The sequence below is a fragment of the Anguilla rostrata genome, chromosome 8 (genome assembly GCF_018555375.3).
Source record: "Anguilla rostrata isolate EN2019 chromosome 8, ASM1855537v3, whole genome shotgun sequence".
NCBI lineage: Eukaryota > Metazoa > Chordata > Actinopteri > Anguilliformes > Anguillidae > Anguilla > Anguilla rostrata.
In genome coordinates, this window is record NC_057940.1 from 1,330,941 (window position 1) to 1,344,196 (window position 13,256).

The following is a 13,256-nucleotide window of genomic DNA, read 5'->3' on the forward strand; positions in this document are numbered from 1 at the left end:
TGTACAGGTTAATCGCTGATCAGTCTCACACTGATTCGAACCAATCAAATGAGTCTCACACTGATTTGAACCAATCAGGTCAAATGATTGGCAGTTCTTTGTGACTCTTCTCATTTTGATTAGACCTCACTCTCCAACCATGAAATGTGCTAAGAGTACTTTATTTGTTATGAAAAAAAGCCCCTTCAGCTGTTGAACGGATCAAGAACAACCTCCAGGATGCAGGCACAGATGTGTCAAAGACTACAATATAGACTACACCAGCATAACCCTCAGAGGGTCACTGCTAGATGCGAACCATGGGTAAGCTTCAAGAACAGAGTGGCCAGATTACAGTTTGCTAAAAAAAAAAAAATAAGTACATTTATAAAGCTGCAGAGTTTTGGAACAATCTCTTGTGGACAGACCCATTCTGGATTTCATTAAACCTTACTCTCCTTCCACTAAACATGTTAAGTACAGTAACAGGTAAAGTCTCTGGATTTGTGGAAGGTGTCTGAGTTCTAAGTTAACGTAAATTAAGGTTTCCTTTGTGAGCAAGGGTCAGATGTTCACAGCTGTGAACTGAACCTGAAACACAGCTGCTGGACCTGGAAAAACAGAGGTTTTATTTTTTTTAAATCTCAGGGGCTCCAAGTTAAGAGCCTAGCTGTGTGAATGGATCCCAAGATTATAAAGGGGGGTCGGGGGTGGGGTCCGTTTGGGAGTTTCCGAACGCTGTCTGGGATCAAACTGGCACTCCGTGACCACTACTACCGCAGCTGTCTGTGTTATGCGACCGCGATCAGGATGTCAAAATATTAATTTAGCGCCAGCATTTCTCTGCTGCGAGCCAAAACAAACAGAGGACAGCCTGCTGTCTTACTCACGCAGAACTGGGAGAAGGTGGGCTGTGTTTATCTTTTCATGTTCAGGAAAGGAGTCAGGAGGTTGGGGGAGGGATGTAGAGAATTTGGAAAAATGGACTGCAGCTCAGCTCATGAAATTAAAAATGCTCTTAATGTTCTGTGGGTATTCTTTTAAAAAGGGGTTTAACTGAATTTCAGACACGTTTCCTGAAACTGAAATGAAACCAGGAGGTCAATGCCAGGTGTGTGGCGGGGGGGCTTTCACTACCATGACCGCCCCCCAATAAGTGCAGGATTTTAATAGTCAGTGAAAACTTCAGTGTATCATCCATTTTCATATAATTCTCTACTGATTCATTTTAACCCTCTGAAGGGTAGTTTGTTTTGGAATGTTTTTTCAAACTTCTAATTCGATGTTCTAGAACTCCGTAGCTTTTGGTTACCAGCAGTGATTGTGATATCAACATTAAAATGTTTGTCTTTGTACATTCTAATCACACAGTTGCGACCTAGCACCCTTAAAGGGTTAATTGCGATGTCTCCTTTTCGGTCCAGTCTGGTTAGGAAATGAAATCCAATGAGCAGCGATTTGTAAACAGTGATTTGTTAACAGTGATTTGTTAATAGTGATTTGTTAACAGTGATAAGTTAACAGTGATTTGTTAACAGTGATTTGTCAACAGTAATTCGTTAACAGTGATTCATTAATAGTGATTCGTTAACAGTGATTTGCTAACAGTGATTCGTTAACAGTGATTCATTAGCAGTGATTCGTTAGCAGCGATTCGTTAACAGCTCCAAACGGGAGGCTGCTTTAAGCAACAAGCTGCTGGAGACTTTACTTCAGAGAGATGTCTCGCAGTTACTAAGCAACAACAATCTGGGCAGCGAATCCTACTTCTTGTTGTCAGGCAGGAGTATCATAGTGCTCTCATAACATTTAAAAGCACCATCATCACCGTTTTATCAAAGTGAGAATTTACTCGACACCATCCATGCACATACCATTTTTCATTTGGCTTGTGTTTTACCTCATAATCATAATCCTACCATGACTACTACTACTACTACTAATAATAATAGTAATCATAATAATGACACATTATTTGTACCCCAGTAGTAATTATTGTTTTTTAAGGATAAAGAAAACTGCATGATATCCAATGAGAATCATGAAAAAAATGGCATGACAGAATTAAATGTTGAATAAATACATGAGAAGCATTTGTTTTTATCTAATCCAGGAAGCTGTATGTGTGCAGATGGAAGTATCTCTGCATGAGAACAGGCTCGTTTTTGCCAGGGTAATTCATAGTTTGGGAGCAGGGAATTAAAGTAGACCCGCCCGTGTGCGGGCTACCCTGAAAAATCTCTGGAGAAAAAGGCGTGGCCTGGCAGGATGAGTTGGTGGGGCTCAGTGAGGCAGAAATGCTGGGAAATGAAAGGGCTGGAAAAGGACAGCAGAGTGTCTGAGTCAGACCTCCAGGGGAGCTCCCACTGCAGCGCTGCTGACCGCGACACAAACGCGCAGCGACAGGGGACAGGGGAAACGTGGGTATGAGTGCTCTGATGCTGCATTTAACCCTGCGATGGGTTGGGCTTTCTGCAACTCCATCTGCGTTCTAGAACTCCATGGCCTCCAGTTACCAGCAGTGATTGTTACATCAGCATTAGAACGTTCGGGTAAAAGAACATTCTAATCACGTCACATTGTGACCTCACGACTTAAGAGAGAGCGAGAGAGAAAAAAAAAGCCACCATTTACCAGCAGTGATTGTTACATCGGCATTAGAACGTTCAGGTAAAAGAACATTCTAATCACGTCACATTGTGACCTAACACCTTTAAAAGAGCCAGTGGTTCCAGGTCAGGAAACATGAGCCATCGTCACCACAAGCTACACCAACGCAACGCAGAATTCTGGGAATGTTTTAGGAGTCTCACCACACATTGAAGAGAGGTCATGGTGAAAAGTCATGTCAAATGTTTGGCTTAATCACCCCTGCCCAACCTCCTACAACAACTAAACCCCCCCCTCCCCAAATTTCTCGAGTGAAATTTCTCTTTGAGACAGGCAGCTGATTGGCTACTGGCAGCTAGGGAGCCAATGTCTCCAATCCCTAACTGCATGCAGTAGTAGTTCAAGATGAAACCGTGCTCAAATTAAGCTCTGTGGCCATGTGAAGTTGAGCTTTGTTTTATCGGGTTGAGCTGCACCCTACAGTAGAAACTTGTCACATTTCAGCTAAACTATCGGGTTGCACATATGCTATTCCAGATGATTACCCCTTTAAGTAACAGTAAGAACGAACAGGGTGAGATTTCTGCCAGCTCTCACCATAGAGGACAGAGTTCAGGACCAGCAATGCTGGTGTTGCACTTACTAGCCTCCCCACGGAATCATTTTCATTGTGATCACACCTCTGTCTGTTCCACGGTTCCGCTTGCTCACGGCGACAGGAAGTGACTCTCATACAGGAGGGAAGTGCCTCCTCTGGACAGAAAGCCAGGAGATGAGATCTCATTGAGGTCCAAGTGCAATCAAACTGCAGCACGCTTTATCCTAGCCCCAGCACAAGGATAATCAGGCCATGTTAGCTTTATCCTTTTGTACTCGTAACAGAATATGTTTGTAGGCTGAAGAAATGAAGGAAAAGTGTAAAGGGTATCTACACCATCACGAGAAACAAAAATTGCACAAAATCATAAAACATAACAACGAGACCAAAATGTGATCATAATATTCTAGCAACAGTGTAAATAATCAACCATCAATAAATAATAAACAATTTTTAATTTTCAGAACTACGGTCTGTAAAAATGTCTAATGATATCATTATTTTGTAGCTGTTGTGATAAGGCTGATACAACAGAAGGTGAAAACAAATTAATATGGCATGTCCCGTTTATAATATTGACACATTTATTCCCACAGATGATCACAGTTGCTTCTCCTCCTCCTTCAACTCAGGGAATAAAACATTCATTGTTTTAATTTCCCCCTTTTCTATTGTAGTGTGTCTGCTTGTCACAGCGAATACACAACTAAAAAGCAGAACCAATTTCAAATATTAATATTAATATGGTAAATGGACTGCATTTATACAGCGCTTTTATCGAAAGCGCTTTACAATTGATGCCTCTCATTCACCCATTCACACACACACTCACACACCAACGGTGAAAGGCTGCCATGCAAGGTACCAATCAGCTGGGAGCAGTTAGGGGTTAGTGTCTTGCTCAGGGACATTTCGACACGCCCAGGGCGGGGGATCGAACCGGCAACCCTCCGACTGCCAGACAACCGCTCTTACCTCCTGAGCTATGTCGCCGCATTTCTGCGGTGTGGGAAAGTTTGTGCTCAAGACACCATGCCAAGGTTGAAATTTAAAATAATCATGCTGCATGTAGTACTCTTCACTAACATTAACATTAACAGGGACAGAGAGAGAGAGAGAGAGAGAGAGGAAATGCATAAGAACACAAAGTTATAGTCCAATGACCAGTGGAATGTTCTGTTACTTCATGACTGCAAAAATCTAAACGAAGAAATTTACAGCTCTGTCTCTCCCAGTGTGGTTGAGAGACCGACAGACCATAATAATCAGTTGTTGTTAGCTTAACCACAATAAATTATCTGAAGTGCTCAGTTGACTTTCTTCAGGGTTCTGAAACATTCCCACTAACACCTCACTAATCAGTTATTAAGGGCAAAATTAGCACCACTTTAGACACGTGACAAATGGCTGAATGGAAGTTTGTTGCTAATTATTTTGGCACCAGTGACAGCGGGCCTCTCTCTGTAATTAATGTGCCAATCAAAATCCACAGCACACAAACTCTGCTCACATGCAGCAGCTTAAATACAGAGTATATGCTTGCTTCTCACACCCTTTCAGACCCTTTCACTCTGTCGCCAGTGAAAAACCGTTTAACAACTGGAAAATCGGTATTAATCCAGGGGGAAAAACCTACGCAATTATGAGACCTTCTTATTTTACTTAACTATGAGAGTGTTTTGAAATCCTGTAAATTTTTTAAACAAATATTTTGTTTATGTATTTTTTGTTTGTTTTTGGGGGTTTTTACAGTGTGCAGTGGCTCTCCCGTAGTCCCAGCAGAGCCAATGGCTCCCAGCTCCCCCCCCCCACCTCCCCCCACCACCGGCCACAGTGAGCCAAACTCTCTGACTGCAGAAAGCAGAAGCTCTAACCCTCCCTGCCCACTCACATCAAAGCAATCCAGGGCCCCTCAGGACCTGAAAGGAACTCCAGACAGGAAGGTGGGACAGGGAGGAGGCGAGCCGCTTCACTCCCCCTCCCCAAATTCACTGGGCCGACATCCAGCCCCCATTTAACCAAGCTTTCAAGCAGTAAGTTTTCCTCTCTACCTGTCACCTGTTCAGGCTTCAGTTTGCTTTTGCAAGCTTTCTTCCCATTAGACAGACACACGTATGCACGCAGGCATGCACAAGCACAAGCACACACACACACACACCACTTTTTGGACTCTTCACAACAGAAAAGAAAGGATTTTATAAGTTTATTCCTCACAACACATTCCTCTCAAACTGACCTGGATAAGTTCTGTTTATGCAGTAAATGGGACACTTTTTGAAAATGTAGCATTGGAATGTATTTATGATAACTGATATTTATTAAATTTTGCTTATAATTTATCAGTTTGAAATGTATGGAGCCTAATATGCTTTCTGCTCGCACATTATCATAATATATATATATATATATATATATATTTGTTACAAATGATCTAGTGCTTGATAAAGGATTGTATATGAAAATAAAAAGACGCACATGAAAAAAACATTGTCTTTTATCAGTCCGTAATCCGCACGCTGCCAACTGTACTGGGGAATGTTAGAACCCCTCTTCTGACCCCAGTGCAGATGTTGTCATGACAACTATCTGCAGCCGTCACGTGCGCTCGTTAACGACGGCGTGCAACAGAAGATAAATTATGAGGTGGTGCTGCGCAGTGCTCTCAGTGAGCTGGTACGAACAGTAACGGTTTTTCAAGATGCCGCTTTACTTCCGTTTTAATTAAAGCATTCGTTTTAGTTTTACGTGGCATAGTTTGTTTTTATTACTTTTCTATGAATCATAAGGATATTCTGTCCCCACTGAATCTAACTTTAGAAATAGATTTGTGGCTGCATGGCCTACTTTTGAAGTAGAGATGCCACGCGAATCTCCTGTTTGAATTTACATCCCTGCTAGAATATTTTGAGCTCATGCCTGCTGATTAACAGAGTGCGTCTCAGAGTCAGACGAATACTATTTAGGAATTCATATGTTAAATAAAAGGCCCCTGTACTCTAGAAAAATGTGACCCTGCAACCTATATATATATTTTAAACTACTGAAAAATGATGGTTAATTATTTGGCTTCAATCAATTAATTAATTGGGAATAATTTAGTAGGGCCTACACCCGCGGATCCCTGCGGCGCAGTTTTCTCGATTGACAAATGGCCGCGAGATATTAGCCTACTTAAAAACTATACCGCTGTCAGCATGAATCGAACAATATTTTGTCACAAGATATAAAACAGCAGCTTTTGGTAATTTTGTGATAACAGTTTTTTCAACAAGCACATTGAACAGAAACATAGCAGCATCTATAAAAGCCACTTTACCGTTGAACCGTAAGCTAATAATCTGCAATTTGTTCGGCCCGTTGCCCTCTTACCCTCTTACAACAAATCACCAAACGGGTTAGCCCATTTTCTGTTGCATACTGACATCTAGCTGTAGACCAAGAAAATAATTAGATCTAACCACAACGAAGAGAGCATTTGATTCTTTTTAGCTGTAGCTACGACAGGCACTCAATAAATAAATAAACAAATAAAAACAAAGTCTGAAAAAAAAACTCAGTCCAAGAAAGGTGAAAATAAATAGAGACCTTAAGATAAATGAATTGCGTAGGATGATACAGTGTTTAATGTGGGAAAATAGGCTAATTATATTATTATTATTATCGAAAATGCACTGTCATAAAGTCACATGGGGGTCTTTTGACCCGGAAAAGAATGTACTTTCATTGACCTTTTGCTTGCTTAGATTACCGTGGTTGTGCAGTCACTAACCCTTGTGTACAGTGGCGGTACGCAACTCGCAAGCGAAATGCATGGCTTATTTTGATAAGGGTACGAGTTTATTAGCATACATGTGAATAAAACATAGCTCGCTAGTATTTCACTAGTGAGAAGTGGGGTGCTATATTAACGTTTCTCGTTTGGTAGCTATTACTGTCGAATGCACCCAGATAGCGGTACCAAACGGACTCTGTGATGTAACGGAATCTGTGACAGTTTTATGTATGTGGAAACTATAAGCTAGTGCCATACCAAAGGATTCCATAAATCGTTTTAATGCAATGGCTCCAATGGGAATCCGGCTGTCTCCTGTTGGAGTGGCCGTGTTTTGTTTACTGGGGGTCGGTATAATCTACCATCTTTACGCCGGCGTTATATCCAGCAGAATCGCGGCGCTGCGGCGGCGCCGGACGGTGGACCTGCGGGAGCTGCTCGCCCTGTCCGTGGAAGCCGCGGTCCTAGGCGGCCGGGAAGTGAAACGGGCTCGGGAGGAGAACCCTTTGGAGAAGTCCAACGGAAAAACCAAGGGAGGCGCGAGCGAAAAGATAGCGCTGGGAGACCAGAGCTCTCACAGAAAGATGTATCACCTCATAAAAAACACATTTCCTTTTTTGCAGGTGAGCCCCCCTAGCTCAGGGGTGGGGTGGGATAGGGGTGGGGGTACGGGGTTGCATTTAGTCGACAGTAAAAGCTTCGTGAATTGGTGCTAAATCAAATTTACCAGTTGCAAACTACCAGACAGAAAGTGCGCAGCTGTTCAACAGACGTGAAAAGCCACGATGATTCCGAGATATGTGTAAATACTGCTAAATGCTAGTTATCTACCTGACGCTGACTATTTTAGGAGAGATTTCCGGTTTAAAAGTTTTCAAAATAAAAGTGCATATTACGCCGATTGAAAACACATTTTTAAAAGTGGCTTTAAGGGAATGCTGCGCTATTATAAATTATTTTGACACAAATATAAATAAAGTTAACTGACTATTATTATATGCATGTAGAATAAGATCATACATAGTTTTTTGGAAAATTACTTGGTAATGTGCACATGTACAATCTCCAGAGGGATAAAGTATTATCTGCTTTGGAGGTAGCCTATTTAAAGTGTGTTTCTTTACTTTAGACCATTGAACCCCCAAATGTCCCTATACCAGTCCCTGTAAATCTATCAGGTCCATTAAAATGGCCCTCGTCTGACATGGAACACTGTCTCTAAAACATTCACTAAAGCTGAATAAATATCAGAAAGTGAACCGTTACCGATTCTAAGGTAAAAACGAAAACCAGCAGAACCCTGTGGCTCTCCAGGACCAGGGTTGGAGACCACTGACTTTTAGACGTGGCTCAACGTCTCCAGATGACTTTTGAGAATGGCCGCAGCTCCGTGTGTGTAGCGTGTGTGTAGCGTGTGTGTAGCGTGTGCGTAGCGTGTGTGTAGCGTGTGTGTAGCGCGTGTGTAGCGCATGTGTAGCGTGTGTGTAGCGTGTGTGTAGCGCGTGTGTAGCGCGTGTGTAGCGTGTTAACTCCGTGACGCGCGGCAGGTGAACACAGAGGAGCGCGCTCCGCTTGTGTGTAGCGTGTGCGTAGCGCGTGCGTAGCGTGTGCGTAGCGCGTGCGTAGCGTGTGTGTGTAGCGTGTGTGTAGCGTGTGTGTAGCGTGTGTGTGTAGCGTGTGTGTAGCGTGTGCGTGGCGCGTGTGTAGCGCGTGTGGCGCGTGTGTAGCGCGTGTGTAGCGTGTGCGTAGCGTGTGCGTAGCGCGTGTGTAGCGTGTGTGTGTAGCGCGTGTGTAGCGTGTGTGTGTAGCGTGTGTGTGTAGCGTGTGTGTAGCGTGTGCGTAGCGCGTGCGTAGCGTGTGTGTGTAGCGCGTGTGTAGCGTGTGTGTAGCGTGTGCGTAGCGCGTGCGTGGCGCGTGCGTAGCGTGTGTGTAGCGCGTGTGTAGCGTGTGTGTAGCGTGTGTGTGTAGCGTGTGTGTAGCGTGTGCGTAGCGCGTGCGTAGCGTGTGTGTGTAGCGCGTGTGTAGCGTGTGTGTAGCGTGTGTGTAGCGTGTGCGTAGCGCGTGCGTAGCGTGTGTGTGTAGCGCGTGTGTAGCGTGTGTGTAGCGTGTGTGTAGCGCGTGTGTAGCGCGTGCGTAGCGTGTGCGTAGCGCGTGCGTAGCGTGTGTGTGTAGCGTGTGTGTAGCGTGTGCGTAGCGTGTTAACTCCGTGACGCGTGGCAGGTGAACGCGGAGGAGCGCGCTCCGGCCGGAGGCGAGGAGGCGGGCGTCTGGAATCACGTGATTCCGGCAGACCTGCAGCTGGTTGGCGAAGGCAGAGAGGTGTCGGCCGATGACATCACCGTGTGGATCGACCCTCTGGACGCCGCTCAGGAGTACACCAGTATGTGCTCGCGTGCTCTGAAAAAGATTTGTTGTGTTGATGTACAGCGGTACTTACCAAACATTCAAATGATGGTTTGTTTTTGTTTTTCCCCTTTTGGGCTTCTGTAGAGAACCTCCAGAAGTACGTCACCACGATGGTCTGTGTTGCTGTGAGTGGCGTTCCGGTTATAGGGGTGATCCACAAACCTTTTACTGAGTACACAGGTAAGCTTCCAGTGCTGTCAGCTACTGAGAACACCCTGAAACACACACACACACAAGCACACACGCCCACATGCACGCGGACACACATACACACACAAGCACACACACATACACAAGTACACATGCACAAGCACACACACATACACACGCACACACACTATATATTTAATCCTTTAGCTGACAAAGCTATGAGCGCCTAGCCATGCGTTTATCAGTAGTCAGTTGCTGTAGTCATTAGTTTTCACTCGTGGGACAAAGAGTTGCCAGATTTTTATATAGTTTTAAATAATGATGAAGGTCCCCTATCTTCAGTCCCCCATGACCCCATTTTAAAACTTCCATGTATCCACTGACTCTCATACACATTTTTCCCTTTCCTTTTTCAACTCATCAACATTTCCTGTCAGGGTCTGGCAGCCCTGTATGTGGACAGAGAGAGATACCAATGAAGCCGAAAGAGGTAGTACGGCAAAAATGAAGTGTTGTGTTTCAGCACCCTCTGCTGTTAGCTGGTGGTAGTACAGGGAGCACAGAATCGCATCTCTGAGTGCATTCGGTCCACAGGAGGGCTCTGGTGGTGGGAGTTTTGTGTTGTTTTCCTGAGCGTACACACTCGTAGGCAGCATCACCGCCCAGTGCCACTCCCCCGCCACGCTTCAGGAGTCGCTCTTCAGGAGTCACGCTTCGGGATCGAGGCTTCGTGCGTGCTGTGATGGAGGAGCTGAGGAGGGAGAGAGCGGCACTAAGATGACCGAAAGAATCGAGAGCGGTCCGCATCTCCGTATTTCTCAGGAGTGCTGAGATTTTGACTTGTGCTGCGCTTGTCCTGCTCGTGGTAACCTGCTGTCCTCCTCTTCCTCCTCCTCCTCCTCCTCCTCAGCGTGGGCGCTCGTGGGCTCGGGTTCGAACCTGCAGCCCCGGGCCCCGCGCGGCGGGCGATCTCTGCGGGTGATTGTGTCGCGCTCTCACGCGGGGAAGGCCACCCGATTCATCCAGACCGCCTTCGGGAATGAGACCGTGGTGCACACAGCCGGGGGTGCAGGTACCCCCCCACCCTAACCCCCACCTGCCCCCCACCCTAACCCCTACCTGCCCTACACCCTAACCCCTACCCTGACCCTCACCCTAACCCCCACCTGCCCTCCACCCTAACCCCTACCCTGACCCTCACCCTAACCCCCACCTGCTCTCCACCCTAACCCCTACCCTGACCCTCACCCTAACCCCTACCCTGACCCTCACCCTAACCCCCACCTGCCCACACCCTAACCCCTACCTGCCCCGAACCATCAGCCCCCACTAGCCCTGAACCCTAACCCCTACCCTGACCCTCACCCTAACCCCTACCCTCACCCTCACCCTAACCCCCACCTGCCCTCCACCCTAACCCCTACCCTGACCCTAACCCACACCTGCCCCCCACCCTAACCTCCACCTGCCCCCTACCCTGACCCCCACCCTAACCCCCACCTGCCCCACACCCTAACCCCTACCCTGACCCTCACCCTAACCCCCACCTGCCCCCACCCTAACCCCCACCTGCCCCACACCCTAACCCCTACCCTGCCCCTCACCCTAACCCCCACCTGCCCTACACCCTAACCCTAACCCCTACCCTGGTCCTGAAGATCTACCATCCTGTAGGTTCTCGCTCCAACCCTAACAAAGCACACCTCACTCAACAGCTAGAGATCTTATTGAGCTGCTAATTAGTGGAATCGGGTGTGCCAAATTAGGGTTGGAATGAAAACCTGCAGGATGGTGGATCTCCAGGAGCAGGGTTGGGCAACCCTGGGCTCTTTAGTGCACAGCTTATTTTCTCCATACATATACAAGCATGCATACAGTGCATTTGCACAGCTGTAGCTGCAGTCCAATCCCCTTCCTCTGTCCTCTCTGTTGCTAGGCTACAAGGTTCTGGCTCTGCTGGACCCCCCCGATGAGCAGTACGAGCAGGCCGACGTGTACCTGCACATCACCTACATAAAGAAGAGGGACGTCTGCGCCGGGAACGCCATTTTGAAAGCGCTGGGCGGTCACATGACCACGCTGAAGGGGGAGGAGATTGACTACCGGGCGGCGGAGGCCAATCACGGCGGAGTGCTGGCGAGCGTGGGGCGGGACCACCGCGCCCTGCTGGCCAAACTGCAGAGCGCCGACAGCCACAGACAGAGCTGAACCTGGGCCTGCGAGAGAGAGACATTAACACTGCACTGAGAGAGAGAGAGCGAGAGAGAGAGAGAGAGAGAGAGAGACATTAACACTGCACTGAGAGAGAGAGAGAGAGAGAGAGAGAGAGACATTAACACTGCACTGAGAGAGAGAGAGAGACATTAACACTGCACTGAGAGAGAGAGAGAGAGAGAGAGACATTAACACTACACTGAGAGAGAGAGAGAGAGAGACATTAACTCTGCACTGAGAGAGAGAGAGAGACATTAACACTACACTGAGAGAGAGAGAGAGAGAGAAAGAGAGAGACATTAACACTGCACTGAGAGAGAGAGAGAGAGAGAGAGAGAGAGAGAGAGAGAGAGAGAGAGAGAGAGACACATTAACACTACACTGAGAGAGAGAGAGAAACAGACATTCACTCTGCACTGAGAGAGACAGAGATGTGACTTGCAGTTATTTGGAAGGAAATGAACAGCGTTTTTTTTGTTTTGTTTTTTTTAAAGTACATTGTGTCCAGAAACTAAGACAACTGGGGGTAGGGGAGTACAGATTCACTGACACGGGTGCCTTTCTCTGCAGCTGGGCGGGGGGTGGGTGGGGGGGGGGGGGCAGGTAAAGTTTTTGGAGGTCTCATATTTGCGGAACACTCCTGTTTGGATGTTTTGCTTGGCTTGACTCATGTAAAGGATCTCACAGATGTCCTGCTGTGGAAGTGCTTTGGCATAATATTGAAATCTGAAATATCAGCGTAACGTAGACGATTCCGGATTCCCGCTGCGTGTTTATCTGCTGAGCGGACGAGGAAAAGCGAAAAGGCCGCTTTAAAGGGACAGACGGGCTGTGATCAGGACTGGCTGTACACAAGAAGAAACTTTTCGGCTGCTTTTCCTGTCTTATATATAAAATTCAATTCCCTGAAAAGGCGAAACGCTGCTTATTTTTCAGTTTATCGATACATTACAGTTCAGCCTTGTGGGAGTTTTAAACCAACGTAATTATAGCAATTGAGTTATTCGACATTGACAGTATGTACTACTGAACGAGAACTTTCCATGTGTGTTAATAAAGACTCGATGACAGAACAAAGCTTTTCTGTGACACCGACAATACCTTGACGAGCTGGTAAGGGATCTTGCGTGAAATTTATTCTTTACGGAACGGCTTTGTAGTCAATAGAGGTCCTTTTAAATTGCATTATCCCTTGTTCACCACAGGATGGCGGCAGACGCAACGTTGAAGCTCGAACCACGAAAACTGCAGGTGCGGTTCTAAAAAAATTGCACCTTGTACTTTTTGCGATCGCGACTCTAAGCCGGGTCTTCCTTGCGCTTCTTTGTTCTATTTGTAATAACGGACATTGTGAATTTTAAACTGCTTTATCCATTAAATTAATCAATTAAATGCTGAACAGGATTAGAATTACAAACCCTTGTCAAAAGTGTAGTCATCCTTTTCTGCAATAATCCCAGACCATAACTCACACTGAAAATCTAACTTCCGGGCAATACTTTTTTTTTTTTCTTTTTTTTTTACAAT

General features: G+C 46.1%; 1 protein-coding gene across 4 annotated transcripts; it reads left to right on the forward strand.

The window, feature by feature from the left end:
• Positions 1–6,904: 6,904 nt before the first annotated feature.
• Positions 6,905–12,806, forward strand: LOC135260483 (inositol monophosphatase 3-like). Of its 4 annotated transcripts, none has more exons than XM_064345730.1 (7): positions 6,905–7,016; positions 7,348–7,582; positions 9,180–9,339; positions 9,450–9,545; positions 10,165–10,314; positions 10,426–10,587; positions 11,452–12,806. In XM_064345730.1, the coding sequence occupies exons 2-7, from the start codon at positions 7,544–7,546 to the stop codon at positions 11,721–11,723; spliced, it is 879 nt and encodes a 292-aa protein (XP_064201800.1). In that variant the 5' UTR covers positions 6,905–7,016; positions 7,348–7,543; the 3' UTR covers positions 11,724–12,806. The 4 variants fall into 4 exon arrangements, with proteins under 4 accessions (XP_064201800.1, XP_064201799.1, XP_064201796.1 ...); XM_064345729.1 differs by having other exon boundaries at positions 7,351–7,582; XM_064345726.1 differs by having other exon boundaries at positions 6,919–7,582.
• The last annotated feature ends 450 nt before the right edge of the window (positions 12,807–13,256 follow it).